The 25,458-nt window shown below is 45.9% G+C and overlaps 1 protein-coding gene across 10 annotated transcripts in view; it reads left to right on the top strand.

Moving 5' to 3' along the window:
* The window catches only part of KCNQ2 (potassium voltage-gated channel subfamily Q member 2), a 55,593-nt gene extending 38,598 nt beyond the window's left edge, over positions 1-16,995 (top strand). For 4 of the 10 annotated variants that reach the window (XM_065754129.1, XM_065754127.1, XM_065754126.1 and 1 more), the window contains 5 exons: positions 6,337-6,560; positions 7,262-7,370; positions 7,860-7,991; positions 15,291-15,414; positions 16,208-16,995. In XM_065754129.1, the coding sequence (XP_065610201.1) occupies positions 6,337-6,560; positions 7,262-7,370; positions 7,860-7,991; positions 15,291-15,414; positions 16,208-16,927 (1,309 nt within the window). In that variant the 3' untranslated portion in view covers positions 16,928-16,995. Of the gene's footprint in view, positions 1-6,336; positions 6,561-7,261; positions 7,371-7,859; positions 8,021-10,224; positions 10,333-15,214; positions 15,415-16,207 lie in introns of all 10 variants that reach the window. The other 6 variants (XM_065754123.1, XM_065754122.1, XM_065754120.1 and 3 more) reach the window with 4 other exon arrangements.
* Positions 16,996-25,458: the final 8,463 nt, after the last annotated feature.

Here is a 25,458-nt window from a genome sequence, read left to right as displayed (position 1 = left end):
ATATGAAGTTAGTAGCGTGAGAAATGGCAGCTTCCCACCTCCACTCGATCACCGTTCCTTTGGCTCTCTGAACACTGCAAATTGACCTTGCCTAGTCGTGTGGCCTTTGGAAGCCACAGCTTGCCTATCTAGCACCTCTACTACGCAGCTAGAGGACTAATCTCAGCCTGTCCCACACCAGACGTAGGGATACGGGTTCTCCTTAGCGTTGACGTTGGCCTTGTGAATGGTTCTGTTTCTAGATCCAGTGGGGAGCAGACAGCTAGAGCAGAGCATTTGGTACAAGCAGTGATTTCATCGTTTCCATCCTGTTGACAATTGCTAGGCGGCTTCAGGGGATTCCCAGTGAGCATCCCTTAGTGCACCCATCTGATGGCCACGAGGGCACACAGATACCTATATTATTTTCCTAATGTATAAATAGATCTACTTTCACGCCTGCACTGGAGGAGTCTCTCTCCCTTCCCCAGGCACTGCTTTCAGCAGCAAATGTGCACCTTCTTGAGTTACCAATGCCCGGAGTTTGCATGCTTTGAATGCTGGCAGGGGAACCCCCTCAGCTCTTCCCCCTCCCCCGAGGCCAGGCAGGTGGAAGCCCAGGAGTGGCACTGAGTGATGCAGCATGTTTGTGAAACTGGATTTTTGCATGCTCTTTTTTTTTTTTTTTTTTTGGAGTCTGTTTGAATTCTCAAAATCACCAGTCTCTGTCTCCTTCAGAAAGCCGATAAACTGCAGTTTAAAAAAAAAAAAAAAAAGCAAAAACAAAATACATGTATCTCTGATTTTCTCCATTACTTGTTCCAACTTGTATCTTTGCCTTCCTTGCTGTTTTGTTTCTTATCCTTGCTGGCTATTTTTCTTGTGTGTCAGACTGGAGGTTAAGCGAGATGCATGCCCGAGCCTTGCGTGTGCCAGCTCAGAAGTAGCATGGTAAATCCCATCTCTGAATGGGTAACGAGGAATGAGGGGATGTGGTTTAGTTTTGTGATAGCTGTTCCTGGGTAAATAGCTTGCATCTCTGAGCGAGCCTCGCTGTGTGTTTTGTTGGTACTTCAGCACTCCTTGAAGCTTATCCTTGAAAAAGACTGCTTTAAATATTGGGTGACCATCAGTTGCACAGACAGCATTTCATACATTTCCAAAAGGCAGAGATTTGCTTAATAGTCCAGCTGGAAAATGTACCCTACCTTCCATACTGCTTGCATTTGCCAGGTAAGGTTGCTTTATCCTTGGAGGATGAACCGTAAGGCAGGGACTGCCTACAGAGAAAGGCTCCTTCCCTTGCTCAGTGCTCAGGTTGGTTTTGGCAGTGGTTAATACAAGCAGTGATATTTGTAACGCTGTCCTCTAATCTGTCACCAATTCTGTTTTCTGGAAAATCAGCCACTCTGATCTTCATGTCTTCCTTGCTTGTCTTTCTGGGCATGAATTTTCAATGGGTAATATGTTTTTTCTCCATTTTATTCCTTCCTGCTGTGGACCTCATTTCATCTCCTCCATCTTGAGTTCTTTGAGGGAAAGGGAGGATCAAACAAATTATTACCTCAAGATCTTCTCAATCCATTGGACTCTCTGCAGAGGGGCATTACAGACCGTGCTTCTTTCAGTCCCAAAGGAGTCTTGAATTTTGGATTAGCCACAAGGGCATCTTTACTGCCTGCATCCATCCTGAGTACAGCATTGTGCACTCAGTTCTTTAGTAAGACTATAGGTTAACACTGGAGGGATGTAAAAATAATTCTGATGTCTGGATTGCTCGGCCCTGGGGCTGCACGTTGTTAGGGGCAGGTGCCAGCACTTCAGTGCATCTTAGGTAGAGACAAGGAGCCTTATTCTAAGGTGCATATAACAAAGTAATAGCAAACAGTGATGCAATCATGGAAAACCCAGTGTAGGTGAATTAATTGAAAATTCCTCAGGAGCTGGGGCATTGTAATGTGTTGAACCATTGATTCTAGTAAAAAAAATGCAATGATAGGAAGGAAAGGAATCTGCAGAGCCCTTGACTGGACTGCAGGTCTGGTGCAGCATTTCTTAAGGTCTTATTTAAGAAGCAATCAGCCAGGTTCAAAGATGCAATCTAGCTGTTCTGCTCTGCTCCTGAAATGAAAAGCAGCTGAGCTGGCAGATTGCTAGAAGGCATAGGATGTATGCAGATAGGCTTTTGCCCGTGCTCAGCATCAGTTTGGGAAAAAACCCTTCCTGTTTTAGAAAGAGAGGGGTGACAGCATAGCAGATGCTGCAGAATACCAAAGACCAAAGCTAATGGCATGTGGCCTTAGCTAATGTCCCTTTGTGGTGGTTCCAGCCATCTCAGCTGTCATTTCAGTGACCTCCTGCAACCTGTCTAACACCGTGGTTTTGTATGAGCAAGAGAAGAGGGATTAAGTCCTATTTTTGATAGGACAAGAGGGATGGCCTCCAGTTGTGCCAGAGGATGTTTAAATTGGATATTAGCAAGGATTTCTTCTCAGAAGGAGTGGTTAGGCATCGGGACAGACTGCCCAGGGAAGTGGTGGAGTCGCTGTCCTTGGAGGCCTCTAAGGAAAGGGCAGATGTGGTACTTAGTGACATGGTTTAGTGGGCAATATTGGTGGTAGGGGGACGGTTGGACTTAGATGATCTTAGAGGTCTCCTCCAACCTTAATTCTATTCTGCTACTGTGACATTGATCATGGGCTGACTTTTTGTTTTCCTTGTGCTCTGCTTCTAGAAACTTCATTCTTGGAGCTGAACTCACCTTTGGCGTGGCTTTTTTTGAAATCTCTGTATGTGAATCAGGCTTGAGCCTGCTCCTCTAGTATTTATCCTCGAGCCATGGCAAGTGTTGCACACACAGTATTCCTTCCTGGAGCCCCCAGTGATCCGTAAAGGCTGTCTCTGCTGCCTGCTTTTCACAAGCTCTTCGCAGATACCATGAGCTCAGCACATGCTCTGGGTTGACAAACAGCCCCATTTCCCAGTAAGAGGCAGCCTCTTTCTCCTGGCCCTAGCTTTTCAGGAGAATGAGGGCAGTTACTGATTGAGCTTGTATGCAGTGATGGATCAGAGCCCATGGCAGTGTAACTCACCTTAGCTAGCATCTGCTGCCTACGTAGTGGAAGAAGAGAATGAAACAGTTGCTCAGGGATAGCTTAAAGTCAATGGCAAGAAGCTATAGGCGATCATTTACATTGATCCAAAATTGCTGCTATCGTTATAATCCACATTTTAACAGATACTGATTTAATACCATACAAGACTGCAGACTGAGTCCCCTAGCAGAGGGTTTTGTGCAGGAGCTCCTGCTCCCAGCGTTCCATAGAGGATGGATGGCAGCTCATCTGAAGGTCACCTCTCGTGTGTTTTCCTGCTGAGGGTGTTGGACACAACTGAGCCTAAATGCAAAGCCCACTAAAACAGTTGGCTGCTGGGGCTAAAGTGGGTCCTGGCACTGGGGTGGGTCCTTACATGTTTAATTTTTGGTCACCGAATATACTTTTAATAAGTTCCAACCTAAAGATACTGTGAAGATCCCAGAATTAAAGTGCATCTTGTACTGCTTTCCACAGTCTGTGGTCAAAAAGCCCCTATTTTCTCTCTTTTCTCCCTGGAACAAGCAGTGCTGTGTGCTCACACTTCTCTTTGCCATCATCCCTGCAAGCTGTTGTGTAGGGCTGGATTCCTGCTTCCCTGTGTTCGTGTCACATTGACCACTGAACTGAAGCTATTTGCCATCTGCTTGAGTTACACCTGACTAACACTTCTCTGGGACGCTGTGTCACTGTGCGTGGCTTTCTGGTTGAAGAACATGACCTTGTGCTGGCTGGCAGCTCGCAGCCCTCTGTGTGGGTGTGTTTCTCCGGGGCTCTTTCCCACCACTCTGCAGGGACTGTGCTCACGTGCAGATTGCAGGGGCTGTTCCCAGTCATGGGACTGCATGGCAGAAGGAGAACATCAGTGAATTGTTCGTGTTGTTTCATGTTGTCCTTGCTGATGCGAGAGTTGCATCGGGTGCTGTTTCATTTCTGAGCAGCGAGTGCTCGGAGACAAAACCCACCCAGATCTGAACTGTTCTTCAGGTTCCCATGAGAATGCTTATGTGTAGAAGTACTGGGCCTTGTGCTGCCAGGTTTAAAACCCTTCTCTCAGCTTCTCTTTTTTTTTTTTTTTTTGCTCTTTGTGATTCTTGCAAACATCTGCAGTGTGATTATTGTGGGAATAGAAGAGGAGCCCCAAGGCAAAGGCCCTGCTCGGCTCAGTGAGGTGCTGAATGGCGGTGCTTTGCTGAATTTGTGTAAAGCTGCTTTCAAAACAGACCAAGTAGTTCAAAGCATTGGTACTACTGAAACGCAGTAGATCCCAGGAACGTTCCTCTGTAGAATCAACCACAGTACAGAAAAAAAAAAAGTCCAATTGGCCTTTTTAGGATCAAATAGTGAATAGCGTTTCAATCTGGCTTCCCATGCTCGAAACACGAATTGCCTTTGGACGTTTGGCTGGCTCTGTAGGATGATATCAGTAGCATCAGGGACTGAGGCTTACAAACAGAAAGGTGTTGGGGCAGGCGCTTGCTCCCAGATGGGTCGTAGCTCTGCTCTGTCTTTCAGCTGCACCGAATGTCTGTGGGCCCCTGGCTTCAGGTGCACTTTGCAGGTGGGCAGCACGCTGGACATTAATTCCCCTGTACTTGTCTGTGCAGTTTCACTGAATTAAAAATGCATCATTAAATGGATTAATTCTGCCTTTTCGACTTGGAACTTGACACAAACGTGTTTTGTTTGCAGCTCTTGACCTGATATTGCAGCCCCATCCTGTATGGGGCACTGCTGCCCAAGCACCTTTCTGCCCAGGTCTCTGTTCTGTGTCTCACAATGTGATTTTGTAAAAATAGCACCTTCTTATTCAACAAATCTGTTCTTTGCGTGTCTTGAAGTCACATCTTCCTTTTCTGACAGAGACACACGTCTCGTGCTGCAGCTGGGAGGGGAGCTGGGGTTTGCTTTGCTTCAAACGTCAGCAGCCAAGTTCTGGTAAAAGATCTCATGCTGGGTGTGAAGGCAAAGCAGGGCTGTTTGCTTCTGAGTTTCAAGGTGGTATTGCTGAGAGACAGGAGGAGAGCAGACCTTTGGTCGGTGCCTCAGAAACCCAGCATGGAAATCAAAATTCTAGCAGCGTACTGCCTGCAAACTGAGGCCGAGCGTTTGCAGCACAGTAAGCATCTGCTGCAATGGTACACAGTATTGGAAAAGCCATCCTTGGTTTTATTCAGCTTTGCATTGCCTCTGTATGAAATATTAGCTCCATGCACAAATGCCTTGCACTGGTTGTCCGACCTCTACTTGTGTACTTGAATAAGCAATTGCTATTCAGAGAATATCCAATCATCCCAAACTGTTTGCATTTTGGCTCCCCCGAGGCTGTCTCTGAGCCCTTTTCATAAAGATTCATCCACGCTTTTTGATGTGCAGTTTTGGTGTGAGAATTTTGTCCTCTTCGTTTGAATGGAAGCTTTTATTTACCAATTTCAGAACGTGGAAAATAACAAAAGCTGGCTCAGCAGACTGCTTCTCGGTGAGATCATCTCTTCTTCCAGAGTGATCTTTATGTATTGTTAACAAAATGGGACTCGGATAGAAAAGCAGCAGTTAAGTGCCACATTTTGAGGTTGCACGTTTTCCTGGTGATGGTGCCTGTAGCAGACCTGCAGTTAGGTGGTAGTTAGCTTGTAGATGGGATCTGTATAGGATGTGGAGGAGTTGCATGTTGCAGTATTTAATTATGCAAGTGGACAAAGATGAGCTCTTTATAAGATACAGAAGGGGAACCAAGGGTCTAATGAAGGAGGAGGGGCAGGTCTGAGCACCAGAAATGGAGTGTTTCCAAGTGAAGTTAAGTGCTGAAGGTGAAGGCTTTTTTCTTGGTATTCTCATATTGGATGTAGGGCTTTGAAAGGCAGTTGTGAAAGAAAAGCTTCCACGCTCATGATCGGATCCGATCAGTGATTTAAGGACTCACGACCTCATTGTTAATGTCATTCTGTCCCGCCAGCCCTGGCATCCCATGAGGGGCTTCTGTATAAGTCCTCATTATTTTTTCTCTCTTAAAAATCATTCCCATTTCACTCATTACAGCGGAAACATTTCTAAAAGGCTTTATTAAAAATAATAATAATAAAGCAATAATGAAATGAAATAAATATATATTTTTAAAAAACCAACAGCAAAGCTACATCTCACTGCTGCTTGGAAGTGCTCTTGGTTTCTAATGGCTGGTGGGGAAGGACTGCGTGGTTTCCAGAATGACTCCTCCTGCTGTCTCCTTTTTGTCTTTGTTTCAACGTGTTTCTCTGAACAGTCAGAAGGTCAGTTTGAAAGATCGTGTCTTCTCCAGTCCCCGCGGTGCTGGCACCAAAGGGAAAGGCTCTCCACAGGCTCAGGGCATCCGGAGGTCCCCCAGCGCTGACCAGAGCATCGAGGACAGCCCCAGCAAGGTGCCCAAGAGCTGGAGCTTCGGAGACCGCAGCAGAGCTCGGCAGGCTTTCCGCATCAAGGGAGCTGCGTCGCGGCAGAACTCCGAAGGTGTGGCCTTGGGGTGCTGCGTGGGAACCCAAAACCCTCAACCCTCTCCCTCACCACCCCAGATTTAGCAGTGCTATTAAGCAGACCTATTTGGTGGTGAACGGAGTGAAGTCCAGCTGGTGACTTGTCACTTAGTGGTGTTCCGTTGGGGTCAGCTCTGTTTAATATCTTTATTGATGATTTGAATTAGGGGATTGAGTCCATCCTCAGTAGGTTTGCAGATGACATGAGGTTGGAAGGAAGTGTCATTCTGCATGAGGGTAGGATAGCCCTACAGAGGGATCTGTTCAGGCTGGATTGATAGGCTGAGAGAACTGGGATGGTTCAGTCTGGAGCAGAGGAAGATCAGGGAGACCTCATCACTCCCTACAGCGCCTGAAAGGAAGTTGGGGTTTGGTCTCTGCTCACAGGTAACAGCAACAGAACGAGAGATGATGGCTTTTAGTTGCATCAGGGGAGTGCCAGGTCAGGGACTAGGAGAAATTTCTTCTCAGAAGGGCAGTGATGCACTGACACATGTTGCCCAAGGATGTGGTGGGATCATCATTGCTAGAAGCATTCAGGAAACATGGAAATGTGGCACTTGGGGACGTAGTGGAAATGGCTCAACAGCTGGGCTTGATTTTAGTGGTCTTTTCCCCGCCTGGCCTGGCTAGAGAATGCTAACACACTGCTTTCTATTCCTGCTTTTCCCAACACAGAAGCAAGCCTGCCTGGAGAAGACATTCCTGATGAGAACAAAAGCTGCAACTGTGAGTTTGTGACGGAAGATTTAACACCAGGACTGAAAGTCAGCATCAGGGCAGTGTGGTAAGAGAGGGAGAGGGGGGAATAATAAGTGATAGAAGAATAAAATGAAATACCATAAAAATGGAAAAGTCCAAGCAAATGCTGAAATGCCTGTGCTGCAGGCTGTTTTTCTCCTCTGTGGCCTCCCCTCCTTCACAGAAAATTCTGCCAGAAAGGGAATTTTTGCTGAGGGAAGGAAAAAATACAGAAACAGGAAAATCCCCTGCAGGGATGCATCCAAACAATCACTCTCACTCGCTCTGAGATTTAATGCTGACATTTATAAAAGCAGTGTGGATTGGAGACTTGCCCAACTGACGGTCCAGAGGTCATTGATGTCTCCTGGTGCTCACAGGACTTCAGCTGTGAGCCCCCATTACCCCCTTCCCCTCTCCTATTGCCACGTTGGGCAAGGGGTTGAGATTTACTCTGTTTTCTTTCCAGCTCCCCATGGGTTTTAGCTGCCGCCAGGTGAGTCAGGGACTTTATTTTTGCTTCCCTCTCTTGCAGCATTATGCGATTTCTCGTCTCCAAACGCAAGTTTAAGGAGAGCCTTCGGCCATATGACGTGATGGATGTCATCGAGCAGTACTCAGCTGGCCACCTGGACATGCTCTCCCGGATTAAAAACCTCCAATCCAGGCAAGAGACCTCTCTGCTTGCTTCATTTTGTTCCCACTTTTTGTTCATCACACAGAGGTTGCCATGAGAAACACTCTTCCTTGCAGCTACACATTAATTTATTTCTCCTTAAGAGAAAGTTCAGAGGAAGGATCTCTGCATGTGGCTGGGACCCATGGGGATGAGCGAGACAGGGAGCACATACAGAGTGAGCACTGGGGTTATGCCACTAAATCTGCCTCCTAACCCACCCCAGGACAGCTCTGAGCTGTATTTCTCTTTTTCCACACACACAAAACCCATGACATTTTCAGCTTTTCCTTTAGGACTTTCATCCATCTGCCCCTTCCACATGTCCTGTGCCAATGACCAGACCCCCAGCCCAGGCAGCTCTGTTGGCTCAGCAGAAGTGATTGCAGCTCTGCTGAGCACAAGGACACCTAGAGCAGGAAGCAGGGTTTGGCTGCGGGATGTCTGCATATTAATTTTCCTTAATTCCTTAATTTTTCTTTAATTTCCAGCCCATTTTGGTCATGAAAATCTGGAAAAAAAATTAAAAAATGCTTTTAGATACGCATACAGGAATAGAATAGGAAATTTGCCTTATGTAAAAGAGGAATCTGTCTCATCCTAATCTCTCAAAGACCCTTTAACTCTGCTATTTTTGATGCTCAGGCAGTGGAGCTAACTTTTCTCAGTGTTGCCTCATGCTGTGCATTTCCTATTTCCAGTTCTGCTGTCAGTAGGTAAATTCTCCATTGCAATGAAAACTAAAATATCCTGGAGAATTTCCTCTCTCTGAGCCTCTCACCCCCACTCAGTACAAATTCAGTGATTATGGATCTGAGGCACGCAGCTGAATCTGGAGGGCGAAGAGGAGGAGGAAGGAAGTGATATTCCCCAATCTGAATAAACTGGAGCATGAAACCTCCAGGCTGCCCTTGCAGTGGGGAGCGAGCCATTGGCTTGGCATCTCCACTGGCTCCAGGTGAGACCCCTAAGTGCTCAGCCCCCAGGACAGTGCCACCAACTGCCATCTGTCCACACCAGTCCTACTGACATTCCCCAGTGTGTTGCCAAGACAAAATTGATTGGTTGGTTGTTTTTTTATGGAGTTGACGTAAGGCATTGAAACTTTTAAAGATGAAACTGAGTTGTTCCCTTAACTGCATCATTGGGGCAGTGAGGCTGAAGTCCTTAGAACTGCCATCCACCCTACTACAGGGAAGTCAGGAGGGCCTGAATCTGCTTTAAAGCCATGTGTGAAGTACCTGGATTTGGGATCTAGGGCTGATGAGTAGCTTCACTGGTTTCCCTGTCCCCACCAACTAGACCAGTGTTGGTGATGGCAGCAGAGCCCCTGAGGGCACCAAGAGATGCCTTATCTATGACCTGCCCAGTCCAACTGGAAGGGGCATCCCAAAGCAGGGGCATGTGCCTGGGTGGCCATGGCCAACGCTGGTGTGTGAGCTGGAGCTAGGAGTGTAGTGTGCCCATAGATGGAGCCCAGGGAGGCTGTCCTGGGGTGGCTCAGAGGAGAACTATTATTTTTCTTCTCCTATCCTGCAGCAACCAAAGCACTGTGCTCTCCTGCCTGCTCAGCTCCATGGCTCTGGAGCCAGGGATGGGATTAAAGCACATTCAAGCACTTCTCTGGGGGGTTAACTGCACTTTTCTCTTTAATCACGAATGTCTCTGTCACTGTGTCATCTCTGTAATGTGCTCTACTCAACGTTGTGTTCACACTGTCTCGTGTCTCATCCCCTGCCAACCACGGATGTCCCCCATTCATTGAGTTCCACAGTCCCACAGTGTATCTCACCGACTCCAACAGCTCGTGTATTTCTGAGCTAGCTGAGGGTGCGTCATCTGGCAATGTAACTGAAAGGAGAATGAATGTATGTTGTTTCATGTCCAACCGTCTCGATGGGGTAGTGCTGCAAATATATTCCAGAGGGTAAAGCATGTTATCTGTTAAAACTGGGGTGGGTGGGGGTGGGGAGTGTTCTCCTAAACAGCACGGGTGCCAAAATCTCCAAATCTTACCCCAGGGTGGGTAAGGTTGTGACTTTCACCAGCAACCAGGCGGTAGGAGAGGAACTTCTGTTTCTAGTGGAATATATTTTCAATTTCTCTCTCTTTCTGTCGTTCTCTTTTTCAGTTGTTTCTTTCTGCAACTTTCTGACCAACTTTTCTCTACGTGTTGCTTCATTATGCATTTTGCTGGTGTGTTTTTTCTTATTTACTTTGCCAGGATAGATATGATTGTGGGTCCCCCGCCCCCTTCAACTCCCCGGCATAAGAAGTATCCAACCAAAGGACCCATGTACTCTTCCAAAGAATCTCCCCAATACTCGCCTAGGTTAGGATTCACCAAAGTGCCGCTTTCTCTGGATTTTTCATTTGCTTTATGTCAAACCCCTTTCATGCCAGTTATATGACGGCATTTATCACTTAGCAGCTTGCTAAATCGTGACTCACAAGGGCTTGCTACTCTGGGTTTGATCTGATTTACTTGCAGTAATGAGTTTTCACACTAGGCAAGCCAAGGGAAAAAAAAAAGGGACATTCCTGCCATCATTAGCAACCATCAGTTTTCAGTCCTCTCCAAGGAAGATTAGCTTTTCAAAATCTCATATTTTATCAGACTATCTTCAAATGTAACAGGTGGAACATTTGCCCTCAGAGCCAATGTAATCCAAACCGTCTGCTATCCGAAAGGTCCAACACCCCTACATGAGCAGAGCAGCCTCTGTTTGTGGCCCTTTGGGCTGTGAAGTGAGTTGATCTCAGTGGCCAAATTAAGAATGAAGTGTTTCATGCTGAGAAATGCAGCAATCTCTTTTTGCTGATGCAACTCTACTGACCACAGAGATAAAGGTTCCGCTGCAATGCTACCACCACGAGTCTCATGTGCAGAAACAAGTCCTGCTGTGGCCTGCAAAAAGAGCCTATAGCCACTCAGTGAGTTACTTTCTTGTTGCCCTCATCAGGTTCTCACATGAGATAGAGCTGAGCTCGTAGCTGATGCCATGAGGAGCATCTTTCCACCGAGACACTCATTTTGGGGCATTCTCATGCCGAGGCTGCATATAGCTGCATTTTCACTGTGTATTGAAACTGCTAGAGCCCATGGCAGGTAGAAATATTTGCTAGAAAGTCATTTTCCATGTGCAAACAGTAGGTGATTTTTAAACACAGCGAGCTTAGCCTCAAGTATTTTTTTCTAAATATACTTGCCCTCCCAAAGTGCTAATACATGACAAATCTCTTGAATTTTATTTAAGCTGCTCTGAGTAATCTTCACTAGCGGGATGTGAGTAAAGAGAATGCTGAAAGCTTACCTTTCCCACTCAGCAGGTTCAAAAATGAAATAAGATGAATAGAGAATTTCCCAGAAGCCCCAAAATTCATGCTTGGAAAAAAAAAAAAAAGCATTCAGAAAAGCATTTTTTTCCCCAGTTTTCCCTCTCTCAAATGATGAGGCCCCAACTAGTCTTTAAAAACGAAATAAACCAACATTTTGATATGACATTAAAAATAGGGTTTCAACTGGATTTTGCTCCATTTTCCTTTCACGTGAGGCACACAACCAGCCTTCAGTGGAGCAAGATTTCCACATGAAAATGAATGCCCTGCACAGGGATGGACACTAGTGGGGGGAGGTCCTAACTCTGGGTCAGGCTTAGCTGTCACAATGCTCTTCCTTTTTAGCACATCCCTGTTTTATCCACATGTTGTCCACGCAGAGAATTGGGATTAATTCCCCCGTGTGGCCGATTCAGCATAGACCTGTTCTAAAGTAATTGCAACCACAGCTGGAATTTGTAGGCAACAGATACTGGTCAAAATACGTCTAGAGCAAACTCGATTGAAAAATGGGGAGGTAAGGAGCTGTCACGTGACATGGATGAAGGGGGTTTGGCTTCAATGCCTGGATTGTGTGAAAAAAAAAATATAACAGATAAAGAAAACAGAAAGTAATTGAATATATATTCCCAAACACTTCATTTTTTATCTCATTTGAGCCGTTTGACCTTTTGATGTCTGCTTCTGGCCCGAGGGTGACATATTACACCTCTTTGCATGTACTGTTAGCATGGAGCATAACGAAGCATGAGAAAACCTGCACTGTGGCTGATGCAAGAATTTACATTTTTTTTGTATCATGAGAAAGAAGGAAAGATATCAAAGTTCACTTTAAAGAGCAACTGCCCTTCTCTCCCCCTCCCAAAATAAGACCCAGCAGAGCGTGTCACAGGCAGCAGATGGCACAGCTTGTCATGCATCGCTAGAAATCTTGGCATCCTCTTCTGTCGTGAAGGGAAGAGTGTGGGTCTGCCTCTTCTGAAGCTGCAGCTGAGGGCTTCCCTCCACACACGTGTCTTCAGCACAGCCAAAATAATGTTGGGAATGCACAAGGTTCCTCAGGAGACAGCGCAGGAGGGGGATTTGGCATCCCTGGGGAGATTCGTGGTCCATTTGTCATGCCATAAGAGTGTACACGATTCCCCACTGCTTGCAAAAGTGAAATGCGTCCGTTCTTCTTCATCTTCTGAGCTTTGATGCCCAGTTTGGATAAGACAAACTTTCAGAGTGGCTAAAAGGGCCGCCTGCCCTTTGCTGATGGCTGTGCCTTTGCAGTGCTCAGGTGAGATTGCCTTAGCACTGCTGTGTTCTCAAAAGGAAATTCCTCTTTTCTCTTTTATCAGACAGGGCAGGAGGAAAGCTCCACATTTTGCTGAGGGTAGGAGCACTCTCCCCAGATTTCTGTCTTCTGTCATGAGGAGCAGAGGAGTGAGAGACCTTGAGCCTGCTTTCTCCCATCCAGGTGCCAAGAGAAGGGCTTGGTTCACCATGTTCTACACTGAAGCCAGTGTCCCACAACTGCCAGCACCCCAAGGCTCATGTGACCCTGCTGCTAAGATGACATCAGACTCTGGTTTCTCAGAGCTGCAGAAGATGTCAAGGCTGGATTGTGGCATAGCCAGGAAGGGAAGGATCCTGACAGGAGCTCTGTCAGGTTCTGTGCTATCATATCAAGAACATATGGGCAAGGGCTTCTGAATGCTTTATGGATGAGCTCTATGAAGCTCTGCTTGTAATTCACAGCAGGTCTATAGGAAGTTGTATCCCACCTGACAGTGGTGGAAGAAATCAGTAATTTTCTGTGTGGTGCAGTTGATCACTCCATCTGTGAAGTGCACCCAACCTGTGCTTCCCATCACGTGAGACTCACTTTACTGGATAGCGTTTCTTCTAAAGGCGTGGAAAAAAGCAGAAGTCCTTCCTCAAATTCTACAAGATTAGAAATAAGATTGCAAGAGGCTCTCCACTATTACAATATACAGCAACGTGGCCATGTTTGACTTTTCTTTCTGTTACTGTCCTGCCTCCCTGCTCTACTCCACAGCTGTTGAAGGACGTCTCATTTTCACTAGTGCACACATTTTGGTGTTAGTGTTGCGCTAGACATGGCAGAGTACCTTGATTTTTCTTGGCCTTCCCAAGTGTTGAGTAGCAGTTAGGCTTTGAGCCTCTTAAAATGCATGTTCATTGCTTTACTAGTTTACTTGCTTGTGCATACAGGAGAGGAGTCCGTACAGTGGCTGTACTACGCCTTGACTTGTGATTCCAAACCAAGGTAGCCTGAGGTATCCAATTTAATACCTCTTTGCTTACATGGTAGCAACACTGTCGTAGGATTTCTTGTGCTATATGTCATGTCAGTAATTGCATCCCTTGTGGGAAGTTCCTGTACATGTCGATAATTTGCTCCTCCCATTACAAGAGAGAAATAAGGCATGCGTATTCCTCAGACTTGTAATTACAGCACTTGGTGCTCCTTGTACTTCTGTGCTTATATTGCTAAGCAAAGGATCATTAACATTATTTCTTAAATTGAATGGTATTTTGTCACATCCCTGCCCAAATGAAGTATGTTATGGGATCAAAGATAAACTCCAAAACAATGGTTGGTTTATGTTTTCTGTCTTTGGTGTGATGTGGTCACCCAATTCATCCCTTTGAGCCAGATCTTCTGGTGCTGCAAACTACAATTGCTTTGATATAACAAGGGAGCTGCATTGGTCTATACCCACTGTTATCTGTCCCTTTATGTCAACAGCTAACATGCATACTAAGTCCCTGTCACATGTGAGGAAAACAGATGGCTCTTGTGTTGGAAATAGCTTCACATCTCATTCCTTTCCTTGTTTTTTGTTTGTTCATTTTCCCCTGTCTGTCTGTGTTCAGCTCCTTCCTTTTCCTCCTCCTGGTGCATGGACCCATGGCCCACACAGCAGAACTGCGTAAGAAGCATTTTGAGTTTTCCGCTCAAGATACCTCAACTTGATTTCAGTCAGATTAATTAACCCTTCTTTTCCCTTGCCACCCTTACTTTTGGTGCATTATGCAACAGTAAAGTTTGCCTGGCGTAGAATTAGGTCATGAACCGGGCTGCCGTTCAGAATCTATTCCAAAACTGAGTTGCTGCCCTGGCTTTGGAGGGATCAAATTATTGACTTCCACCTTCCAAACTGTCTCTGCCCTCCTCTTTCTTGAGGTGTTTATGAGCCCAGTTATTTTTGGACTGGGAAGGAGGAAGTGCAAATGTAACATGTGTAAATAACTTAGTGCCAGACAACGTGCCCAGTAGCTTTAGCAGCAGATACTGCAAGAACGTCCTCTGATGTTAACAGCTTGGAGCCCTGCTAATAGGAAACATCTAGTGATACAGGTGAGAGCTGCAGCAGCACTGAGATGGAGGAGATTTGGTATTGTTTGGTGAGTTGTGACCAAATTCATCATAATTCGACTAAATCAGCACCACACCTAATTGCTTGGATCTGGGGGCAAGGGGCTCATTTTCATGGGCATGAGAATTACACGCCTACATTTGCAATGAGGAGAGGAGACTGCTGCAAAGACTGAAAAAAATCCCACCGACATATGCTAGACAGAAAACTTGATCTACCCCCATAATAATACAGCCTCAGCGCAAATAAAAAGCTAATTGATTTGGAGGAAAGCCAGTTAACAGAGATTCTTTGCAGTGGGTAAATTTACTGTGCATAATGTGCCAGATTTTATCTGTATAAACAGAAACGGATAATTTCAAAGTCTGCTAATACCGCTCTGAATTTTGCATCTGAATTAACACTTCAGTGCCACTGCGTGTCTGTGAGTAATTTGGAGGGCCTGCGGGGAGAGGCTGCTGCTTTGTCCCCCGGAGGCGTGACAAGCTGGGCCCCCTCACTTGCTGCCTCCAACTGACTCCAGTCCTTTTCCGGGGGTGGGGGGATTTTCTGATCCCGGTAGAGTTGACCAGATTGTTGGGAGAGGATCCTCCATGACCGACAAGGATCGGACCAAAGGGCCAGCTGAGGGGGAGCTGCCTGAAGACCCCAGCATGATGGGCAGGCTTGGCAAAGTTGAAAAACAGGTACATTGGGGTGTGAGGGGGTTCCTGTCTGAGGGTATTATGTGCACTATGGGGTTGGAGTTGAGTTTTGTTTTGTTTTTTGTTTTATTTCAGAAGGATATAATCATTTGGAAGAAAAAAACTAAGAACAAACAATATTTTGCAGAGAATGATGGATTTTATGAAAGGGGACCAAGTGTCTTCAAAGCCTCAGAACACGTTTAGGCACTTGGAAGTCTGTTTCTTACAGGCTTTCTCTGTCTTTTCCGATGTCTGCCAAAAGTCGACTTTGTTTTTGAAGGTGGCACAGTGCCACTCTGTTAGACATGATTCAGATGAGTCCGTGAGCCTGGCTGCTGCAGCTGCCAGCCTCAGTGAAAGAGGAAATCTTCCCAGAGAGTGAGACCCAGAAATCCTCCTGAGCACCTGAGCCCAGGCAAGGGCCAGATGCAGCAAGGAGCTGAAAGATGTCAGAAGGATGCAGGTGTCCTCCAGCTTTCTTGGAGTTTGGTGCATGTCAGAAAGATCACAGGAGATTACAGAAACCGGTTATCAAGGAGGAGAGTTAGAGGTTGTTTCAGACTATGACAACCTGCCTGGACGCCTACCTGTGTGGCCTGGTCTAGGAGCTGCTTTGGTGGGAGGGTTGGACTCGATGATCTCTAGAGGTCCCTTCCAACCCCTACAATCCTGTGATTCTGTGAACTAAGCACTGAAAGCTTTACTTTGGTGTAGGTTGGTGTAGGCAGTGAAGTCCAGGCCCACATTTGTGCTCGTCCTCAGGATGTAGTGCTGGAACTGTGGTGTTTTGCAGGTTCAGTCGATGGAGAAGAAGCTGGACTTCCTGGTGAACATTTACATGCAGAGGATGGGCATCCCACCGACAGAGACGGAGGCCTACTTCGGGTCCAAAGAACCAGACCCAGCCCCTCCCTACCACAGCCCCGAGGACAGCAGGGAGCACATCGACAAGAACGGCTGCATCATCAAGATCATCAGGTCCACCAGCTCCATGGGCCAGAAGAACTTCTCAGCGCCACCAGCCCCGACCAACACGTGCCCACCCTCGACGTCGTGCCAGCAGCAGCCCTACCAGCGGCAGAGCCATGGCTCCTCGCCCGTCGGAGACCCCGGCTCGCTCGTCCGCATCCCACCTCCGCCCTCCCACGAGCGCTCCCTGTCAGCCTACAGCGGCGGGCACAGGGCGAGCGCGGAGTACCTGCGGAACGAAGACATTACCACCAAACACCACGAGAGTGCCCTGAGAGACAGCGACACGTCCATCTCCATCCCCTCGGTAGACCACGAGGAACTGGAGCGCTCTTTCAGCGGCTTTAGCATCTCCCAGTCCAAAGAGAATTTGGACATCCTTAACAACGGTTGCTATGCAGCCGTGGCCAAAATCAGACCCTACATTGCGGAAGGGGAATCGGACACCGATTCTGACCTCTGCACGCCCTGTGGTCCTCCTCCCAGGTCGGCCACGGGTGAGGGACCCTTCAGTGACATGGGCTGGTCGGCCCCCCGGCAGTGAGGCCCCCTCGCAGCCTCAAGCCATGGCTGAGCCCCAGCAGCTGCCCGATCCAGCTGTCCTCGCATCGAACTTCTCAAGGAGATGGACAGCTAAGGGTTTCCTCCATCTCGGACATCCTTAGCTGTCGGATGCTTTCTTGCAGCTTACTCTGGGGGGGCAATGAGCAGGCCCAAGCCTGCGAGAGTGGAAGAGGTCACGGCGGTGAGCGAACTGGAGCCGTGAAGTCCGGATTTCTTTCATACTCTCTTTCTAAGATCTTTAGGTGAAATTCTTTCGTGGTGCAGGATAGGCAATTTGCATTTCTTGGGAACGTTCACAGATGCAGGGCAGGAATAAATCACCTGGACAGGGTTTTTGGAGGTCACATCAAATGGTGGTGAGCAGCGTCATGTGGAAATTGTCATACCATGGCACTGGTGATTACACCTTTTGGTATTTTGGAGAGTGAACACGTGTCAGTTTCTAGCTTAGATTTCTGGTCACATGAAAATTGCTGGGGGGATGTTACTCTGTGGTTCATCAGTAACAATCAGGAAGATGGGAGAGTTCAAAAATAATACATGGAAATTTGGTACAGGCCCCTGGAGGAGAGGGATAATGGCTGGAATATCTGTATAAACAGAAGTTGTGGACTCACAGGTGGACAGGTTAGGGAACTGCTCTGATGGTTTGGAAATTCTTTGTCCTACAGCTTAGGAAATTGAAAAACTCATAAGTATGAGCTTGCATGCAAGAGCTGAGACAACCCAGGGAGCACAGAAATAAGACCGAGAAGGAGAACAAGTGACTGTGTGGCTGGAATTTTATATTTTAAACCATGTATTATCTTTAATTATCTCTCCTCCTGTTGACATGACCCGGAGGTGCTTTGGAAGCAAAGGCAAACCAAAGGCAACCCCTCCATAGGGCTGCCATGGTATGAACCCGTTCTCATGGCCAGCAGGGCTGTTGTGGAATCACAACAACAGCAGTCCAAAGGGAGAATTGGATATGCAAGATGTTGTGATCCTTGCATTGCTGCGAGCTAAGTGCTAATGAATTCCTGTTGGTCAGAGCAGGCCCTTTTCTTACAGTTTGCATTGTGCCTGAACACTTTTGCACACACTATGCCCCATGAAAATCCTCCCTTTCTTCTTCTGCCCTGGCAAGAATCTCACACTCCTGTCCTTTGGGCATCATTCTTTGACTTGTTTGGATCCCTTGAGCTGAATTAAGAGGTATTTCTTCGATTCTTCATGATCTTTCAGAAGCCTCTTAACTGTACGTGCCCACAAGTTGTGCCAATCCAAGTCTGCCCCATTTTATTGTTCTTGTTTGTCTTGGAAAGATCATTGTGCTGCTATCAGGAACCCCAGCACTGTACTCAGCTGAGGGAAGGTGATGGGAAAAGTGATGCTCAGTGTTTCTTTTGGGACCAAAAAAAAAAAAAGCCTCGAAGTGATCTTTTACATGGATAGAGAGATTTTTTTGCAAGAGAATGGGTCAGACAAAGTGTGTTTTGGGATCTGTCTCCAAGGCTAGGACACCACAAATGGTGTTGTGCCTCTGACACCTCTTGTGTACCTACAGCCCAAATTCCCCATTGTTTTTTGCAATAGCCAGGGCTGTGTCTGTGATTCTAAACTCCACCTCTCCTCTATCTCCCCATGTTGTACCAACAGCTTCTGAGGATATTTAGGTGACAACTTGACTTCTGTGTGGCCTTTGAGAGATTGAACATTGACTTGTTTGGGTTGAAGGGAGAATCCCAGCCTCCTCTCCCCATTTGCTTGGCAGCAGCCAGGTGAGACCCAAACTATTTCAGCCGTTGGGAAGATGTGGGTGCAGTCTGTGAGCTTACAGACAGGAGGTAAAACCATCCTTTTGCTAGTGCTCAGACCACATGCAAGGGAAGGCTCTGCACAATTTTTCCTGCTGTTTTTCGTCATCCAGAAGGGGAAAACATTTGTTTAGAGAGAACACTGACTTCCCAGCCTTGCTAGTTCTTTTCCTTCCCATTTGATCTTCTTTGTTTGTTTCCTTCTGCAGGTTTTTGCTGTTTTTGCTCCAAAACTCCTTTTGACTACAGATTTCTTGGTTCAAAGTGAGCCCAGTGATGTCCTTAGCTTCCATTCAGTGGAGCTGTTCATCTGTGAGTGTAAGATGGCCATAAATTGTGCAGATTTGGCCCTGCTGTGTTGCAAGGTTCGATTCCTTCTGGTAGAGCAAGATTTTCACCACATCAGAGATGACAAACATTTGCAGTCTTTTATTTTTTATTATTATATTGTATTTATTTATTTATTTTTGCAACTACTGTTTTAGGGCCTGCTGGAAATTTGGCACAGAATGCTCCAGACAAGGATGAGGATGATGTTGTGTGGTCCTATTACAGCGAAGGCACTTGCCTGGTCTTAAACATAGGTGACAAAGGCAATAGTACTTCATGGAACAATTCAAGTGGAATGTAATTTTCATCATGTCCTAAATTTGAAGCTCTGTTGGCTCTGTTTTGAATGTGCATTTCCCAGTTCTTACTGCAAAATCCCTTACTCTAGCCCAGCTGATGTTATACCCTCAAGCACAGGTAATGCCAGTATCCTGAGGAGAAGTATTTCCACTGTGTCCACTGTAAGTTTTCCTCATTGCAGTCCTTTACCTCCTTAGGGACTGCATAGGAAGAATTGTGTTTCCCTGTTTAAGTAAATTACTACACCAAAGTCTATAAAGATTTCCTGCCTTCTACCTTTAAAAGGTGTTACTTCTGTCCCATAGTCACAGAAAACAAGTTTTATATCTGTTCAGCATAGATTGTATCTTACTGCTACATATTCTGTGGAGAATTGTTTGGAAGAGATAAGCAATATTGCATTTTAATCTATAGCATCATTTCAAAGAACTTCTGACCTCCTCGTCCACCGCCATCCCATAAATCAGTAGTTCTTGTTCATCCAGGCAAAAAGGCTTGACCTGGATTTTTTGGGTTAACTTATCCCAGAATTGACTCCAAGTAATGCTTTTATTTCAAATAAATGATTCATGGCTGTGTGAATGGGAACAGAGCCTGCTCAAACTAAAGCTTTCATTCTTTATCAACAATGCTCTTTGCAAAGTCTTCACTTTCAGTCCCTCGATTTCCCCTTGCTCAGATCACACACTCCTCGTGATAATCTCCCCTCAAATGCCTTACCCACTAGGTTAAAAGAAAATAAGTTGGTTTTACTTTGCTCATAAGGCAGTCCCAGCGATAAAGACTCTTAAAATGATGTGCAGGCCAACTTTGTCCCTCTGCTGAGCCTCTCTTGGGCTGTCTTTGCTCCCCTATTCCTCCCACATCTGGTTCCCTATTTTTTATCAGACCCCGAAGGACTGAAGGAAACTTAAGGCCACGTGAAGGGTGAACACAGGAGAGCTAAAGAGCACTTGAATGCCCAATTTCCAGCAGGCCATCTTGAACCACTCCAGAGCTGCCCATGCCCACATGGACTCAGATTCTACAGATGACTCTGCCTGTGGGATGGAGTAATACCTGACACACTCTTATGGGTGCTTGAAGACCAAGAGGGAGGCCAGGTTGCCTGAGATGTCTGTGACAAGAGATGTGGCTGGAGATGCTGCAAGCTCCGTGCAGGTGGCCTTTCCTAATGTGACCTGAGACATAAGAACAGAGCACTAGCCATAAGTTGCATTTCCCAACATTTGGGAAGAGACTTTAATGTTACTCCAGTGCAGATTTTGTATGTGAATTTCCTTGTTGGCTCATTTTCTTATTGATAATTTTTAGAACAAGAATATCAAGGAACTCACTGAAAAAAAAACCAACTCTTGTTCAGCTCAAAAAGCCATTACAGTTCTTTAGGCAGACTATGCGATAGATCAGGTTTTCTAAAAATGTATTTTGTTTCAGATGCTGCTTAATAGATCCGAATAAATTCTGTGGGGCCATTGCTATTTACAGATAAATAGGTATATTTTTACATTTTTAATTGATTTTTAAGATTTTAAATTGAATTTTTAGAACAAGTTTGTATAATCTACCTGAAAAGCCAGAGCATCACTGCGGATACAAGTCCTCCCTTTCCTAACTGTTACCCAAGAGAAAGGAAAGACATATTTCTTCATCCTTTCCTTGAGAGGGAGCTACTGCAAACCTCATTTCCTTTATATCCTCAGACCACGATGGTCATGGCAACATTACTACTAAAAACAAAATGAAAGCGTTAAAAGAGAAACTGAAGTTGCTGTCCTGCTGAGGCCAGAGGAGGAAGTGTGGGGCCAGGTGGGCACTCGGTGGCACTGAGGTAGGGTTTTCTTGTTTCTCACACAGAAGGTGAACAGCAACTGAATAGCAGCTCCTATTGCCTGAATAGCAGCTCCTATGGCCTTGTGAAAAATTCATCTTATAGGAGACCAGAATACTAGCTTGCTTCAGGAGTCCCATTATAAGAAATCAGTAAGGAATATATATGAATTATCCCATATAAAGACCCATAGCATTGAGAATTATATTGGGAATATTAAAAAGCCCAGGAGCAGGGTAAGTCTTTCTGTTTCTCCTTCTACACTCATGCGAGTCTTCTGGCTGGGAGAGCCACCAAGCCCCCATCCCATCCTCCCCAGACACTGTCCCCTGTGCCAGCAGTGCTCCGAGCCACAACAACACCCTTATCCCTTTCTGTTTTGATCAGCTTCCTTTCCATGAATGAGGAACAAGGAAATCAGATACAAAAGCTCCTTCACCTGCACGTAACATTGAGGCTGCAACGTGGAGGGTTGTGGCCCTGGGGTGTAAAAGCAAAGCCTTGCTTTTAGCACACAAACCTTTCTGTCTCACAGCGCAAAAGCTGCTTAGGGCAAAGGCTGTGGGTTGGTTGATTGTTGTCTTTTTTTTTTTTTAACAGTAACAATAGGGTTTTTAAAATAATAATGATTATAATGATACATAGGAATCTTCTTTAGTATACCTTTAGTGTTTGATGCCCCAGTGACACAATACTGCTTGCCTTATATTAGTGTCTAGAGGGAGAGGGACTACACACGTTTTGATACTGTATTAATCACGCTTGTAATTTAGGTAGCAGCAAGGAGCGGCTGCTGCAGGAGGAGCAGCCGGGTCCTTTTTAATCTATGAATGTGCTTTGCAGCCTATCTCACTGACTGTAGTCTCAATTTTGCCTGCTACTGCATGCAGCCTGAGATGAGTAGACAGCAATAGGCTCCAGCTGTATCTGCACTCCCAGATTGCTGTAGTACCTGGAGTGGGGTGACATAGCTAAAAGTATCATTCTGGGGAGAGGCCATCCTCCCGGAGACTCATCACATAGGGTGCTGCAGTGCTTCTGTAGGTAACACTGATATACCAAGTGTCTTTCATGCTGCAACTGATCATCGCCCCATCCCTCTGATACAGCATGCACAAATTCCACTTCTTCTACTTGTTAATAAGGGGTAAAAAACACTTTGTAACCTGCGGGCCGTTGAGACGTGTATAGGGGGAGAAAATAAGGAAAAGATATGAATTTTATTGGCTGTGCATAACAAGCTCCTTTTCACCCAGATGTTCTGAAGAAGAGCATCCCAGATAGCCCTTCCTGAGTGCGTGGAGGAGCAGGCAGAGCCCTGATCTTCATCTAAGAGATGCCATTTGATCCCACATGTGTGGGACTTGCCATATTTTTCATTCCCATAGGGCTCTCTGCGCTCTGCTGTGTTGTACATGTGTGTTTTGCCTACAGCCAAGCCCAGTAGTCAGGGGAGAATGCAACTCCCAGACTTTGGAAACCCTCTTTGGAGATTTCATCACATGGGGATCCTGGGGACCCTGCAGCTGTGCCATATCTATATTTCACAGAAGCATTTCTTACTCTCCTTATGGAGAGGCACTGAGCTGCCTTCATTTTGCCATAAAAGTTTTGCCACTGCTATCACCTGCCATGATAGCAGACTCACAAGGCCTTCAGGATTTGCCCATATTGCTGGTGTTTGAAGTCACCTATATCTCTTGTGATGCTGCTGCAATCTAGTTTAACATTGTGTCCTTGCATTCCTTCTCCAGACCACGTACAAGTGAATGTGCAGCGCCAGAACTCTGCTCTGAGACTTTCTTTTGCCCTGGCATCTCTGAATGCCCCAGAGCCTTTGTGTCCTGTTAGCACGACAGTTTTGCTTTTTCTTGGTCACTTATTTGCTTCCTTGTTGAACTGTCGTAGCCTCAGCACATCCCTGGTCTGTTCTGCTGGAGCCTCCAGGCACTGATGGAGGGACAGGGTCTGCTTTCCCCTTTCACACAGTGCCCTATCAGGGTTTGTCCCCTTGGCTAGTGCTGATTGCAGGGAAATAGGGATGGGGGTCGAGTTCTGGTCTTTGTGCCAAAATTGAAGGTCTCAGAGAGCAGCTCACAGAGCCCTACAGTGTTGATGCTTTTGCTCCCTGAAGCAAGAGCTGCTTTCCCCATTCTCCTTCAGCAGTGCACATACGTGGCTTTGCGTGCCAGCCTCCAGCTTGGTAACAGGGAGACTCTGAAAGCAGTTAGTCCAAGCTGTGCTATTTCCAAAGCTGCCAGGGAAGCTTGAAGCTTCTTCCTCTCTCCTCATTTCCGCAAATACAGCCTCAGATGAATTGTTCAAGCAGCATCTGTTTGCCTAGTCCTGAGAAACTTGAGCAAACTGCAGCTACAAAGCTTTCCAAAACCCAGTGCCAAGCTCAGGCTAGATTTCTTTGCACAAACCTTGCAAGCCAAGATGAGACAATGCCTCTGTATTTCAGCATGCTGTGAGCACCTCCCATTAAAACAGAAGCAGTGTTTCACTGTAACCTCTTGAATCTGACCAGTGCAGTGAGCATCACCCAGTATTTCACATATGCAGTGATGCTCCTGAAAGGGATTTATTACAGATGTGGGTATAGAGGGCTCGTTCCTCTAGCATCTTGTAGACACTGAGTTTAGTTCTTACTGATGCAGAACTCATCAGTGCTGGTGACAGATCTTTTCTGTCCTGCCTGGTTATCCATGCTCATCCAGCATCTCCCCTGGAGCTGAAGCTGCTCCTGTTTTTGGGTGGGACATGGAACATTCTGTGTTGTCTACTCTTCCCCACTACCTGACCCCAAACCCTAAAATTCAAATTAAGAATTAAGAATTTTCTTCTTTTTTTTTCCTCCCCTCCAAAAAATAAAAATAAAAATAAAAAATGACAGCTGTGTAGACAACCTGAGACTTTCAGGATGCCAGGGGCAAAACAGGGTACAGCTGATAATTACAGGGATTTTGTTATTTTAAATCAAGAGCAGATTTTAAGCATAGTTGCAGTTGCTGCGTGGTATATCAAATGCTTTAGGAGATTCAATAAATTATTCTCATAAATGTTTCATTCTTTTATCAGTAATTTGTATAGGTGGGTGCTACTGCTTTTACATAGCAATGCCCCATACACTGAAACTGTACTCTTTCTCCAGTATAACCATTGTATGTATGAAATTTATCTTGCTGAGTGTCACTTTGGCACAGTACCCACATATACTGCACACAGATTGCACATCACATGCACTTGGCTGATCGCTGTCCTTACACGTAAGAGGCGTGTGTGCGTTGAACAGATGCCAAGCAAAGTGTTACCTGTCAACATAACTGGGACAAGGGGAAAACGAAGATCCTGTTTTGTTTGGAAATACACCGCATTCAAATGCTGTTTTAACCAGATTTTGCCAGGTAACCAAGCAAAGGGAGATTGTTTCTGCAATGTTACTGCAACAAAACCAATCAAACAGCTCTAAAATACTCCTCTGCTGCATTTAGATATATTCTTCGCTGCTGTTCATCTGAACTGTAAATTCTGTTCTGGTTGAATGAGGTTCACAGACTGTCATAACCTGTGAAATAGAAGGACAACACGACTTTGGCTGCAGCTGGTGCGTGCTGTTTGCACACGTGCACATGCCTCTCGCTGTACATGTGTATATACAAACACATGCACATATAAGCTTTAAGGCTGAAAAATTTGCATCTAAGATGCATGAGGGATATGGAGTTCTTTCCTTATTGGCAGGAGAGTAGGTAAAACCAAATGAGAGACTAATCTGATAGCATTCTTATCAAAAATTAAGTCTCCAGTTGGCCCTATACTTCGATTTCATCAACCTCAAACAATTTCCCCTCGAGAATTTAATTTTGCCCGTATTTTCACAGATACAAGATTGGATAAAACTTATTCTTCAGTGCTTAATGAAAAAAAAAAGAATTGTAACTACATTTTTACTTCAGAATGAAATTAACCTCTAGTCCCAAAATTATCAGCTATAAGAGCCATTTAAAGGCGTCACAACAAAGGTATGCTCACTGCTGGAGTATGCCACTGTTTCCCTGAGATACCTTGAAGCTATCACAGTTTACAGCAGGATCTGGCTCCTTTGGCCTTAACCGGGCCAGAAATGGTTTGTGCACTTGTCCTGAGGATGAGCAGAGAGGTGATAGTTGTGCTGGGATGCGCTGCTCTCTCACTGGGGAGAGAAGGTGCTGCACGCCCTCACCTCCTGCTCATCAGAATCTCGGGCTC

The sequence above is a fragment of the Cyrtonyx montezumae genome, unplaced genomic scaffold (assembly GCF_038088225.1).
Source record: "Cyrtonyx montezumae isolate F1298 unplaced genomic scaffold, pur_monq_1.0 scaffold_9, whole genome shotgun sequence".
In the NCBI taxonomy this organism is placed as follows: Eukaryota; Metazoa; Chordata; class Aves; order Galliformes; family Odontophoridae; genus Cyrtonyx; species Cyrtonyx montezumae.
This window is presented reverse-complemented; position numbering and strand designations above follow the sequence as displayed.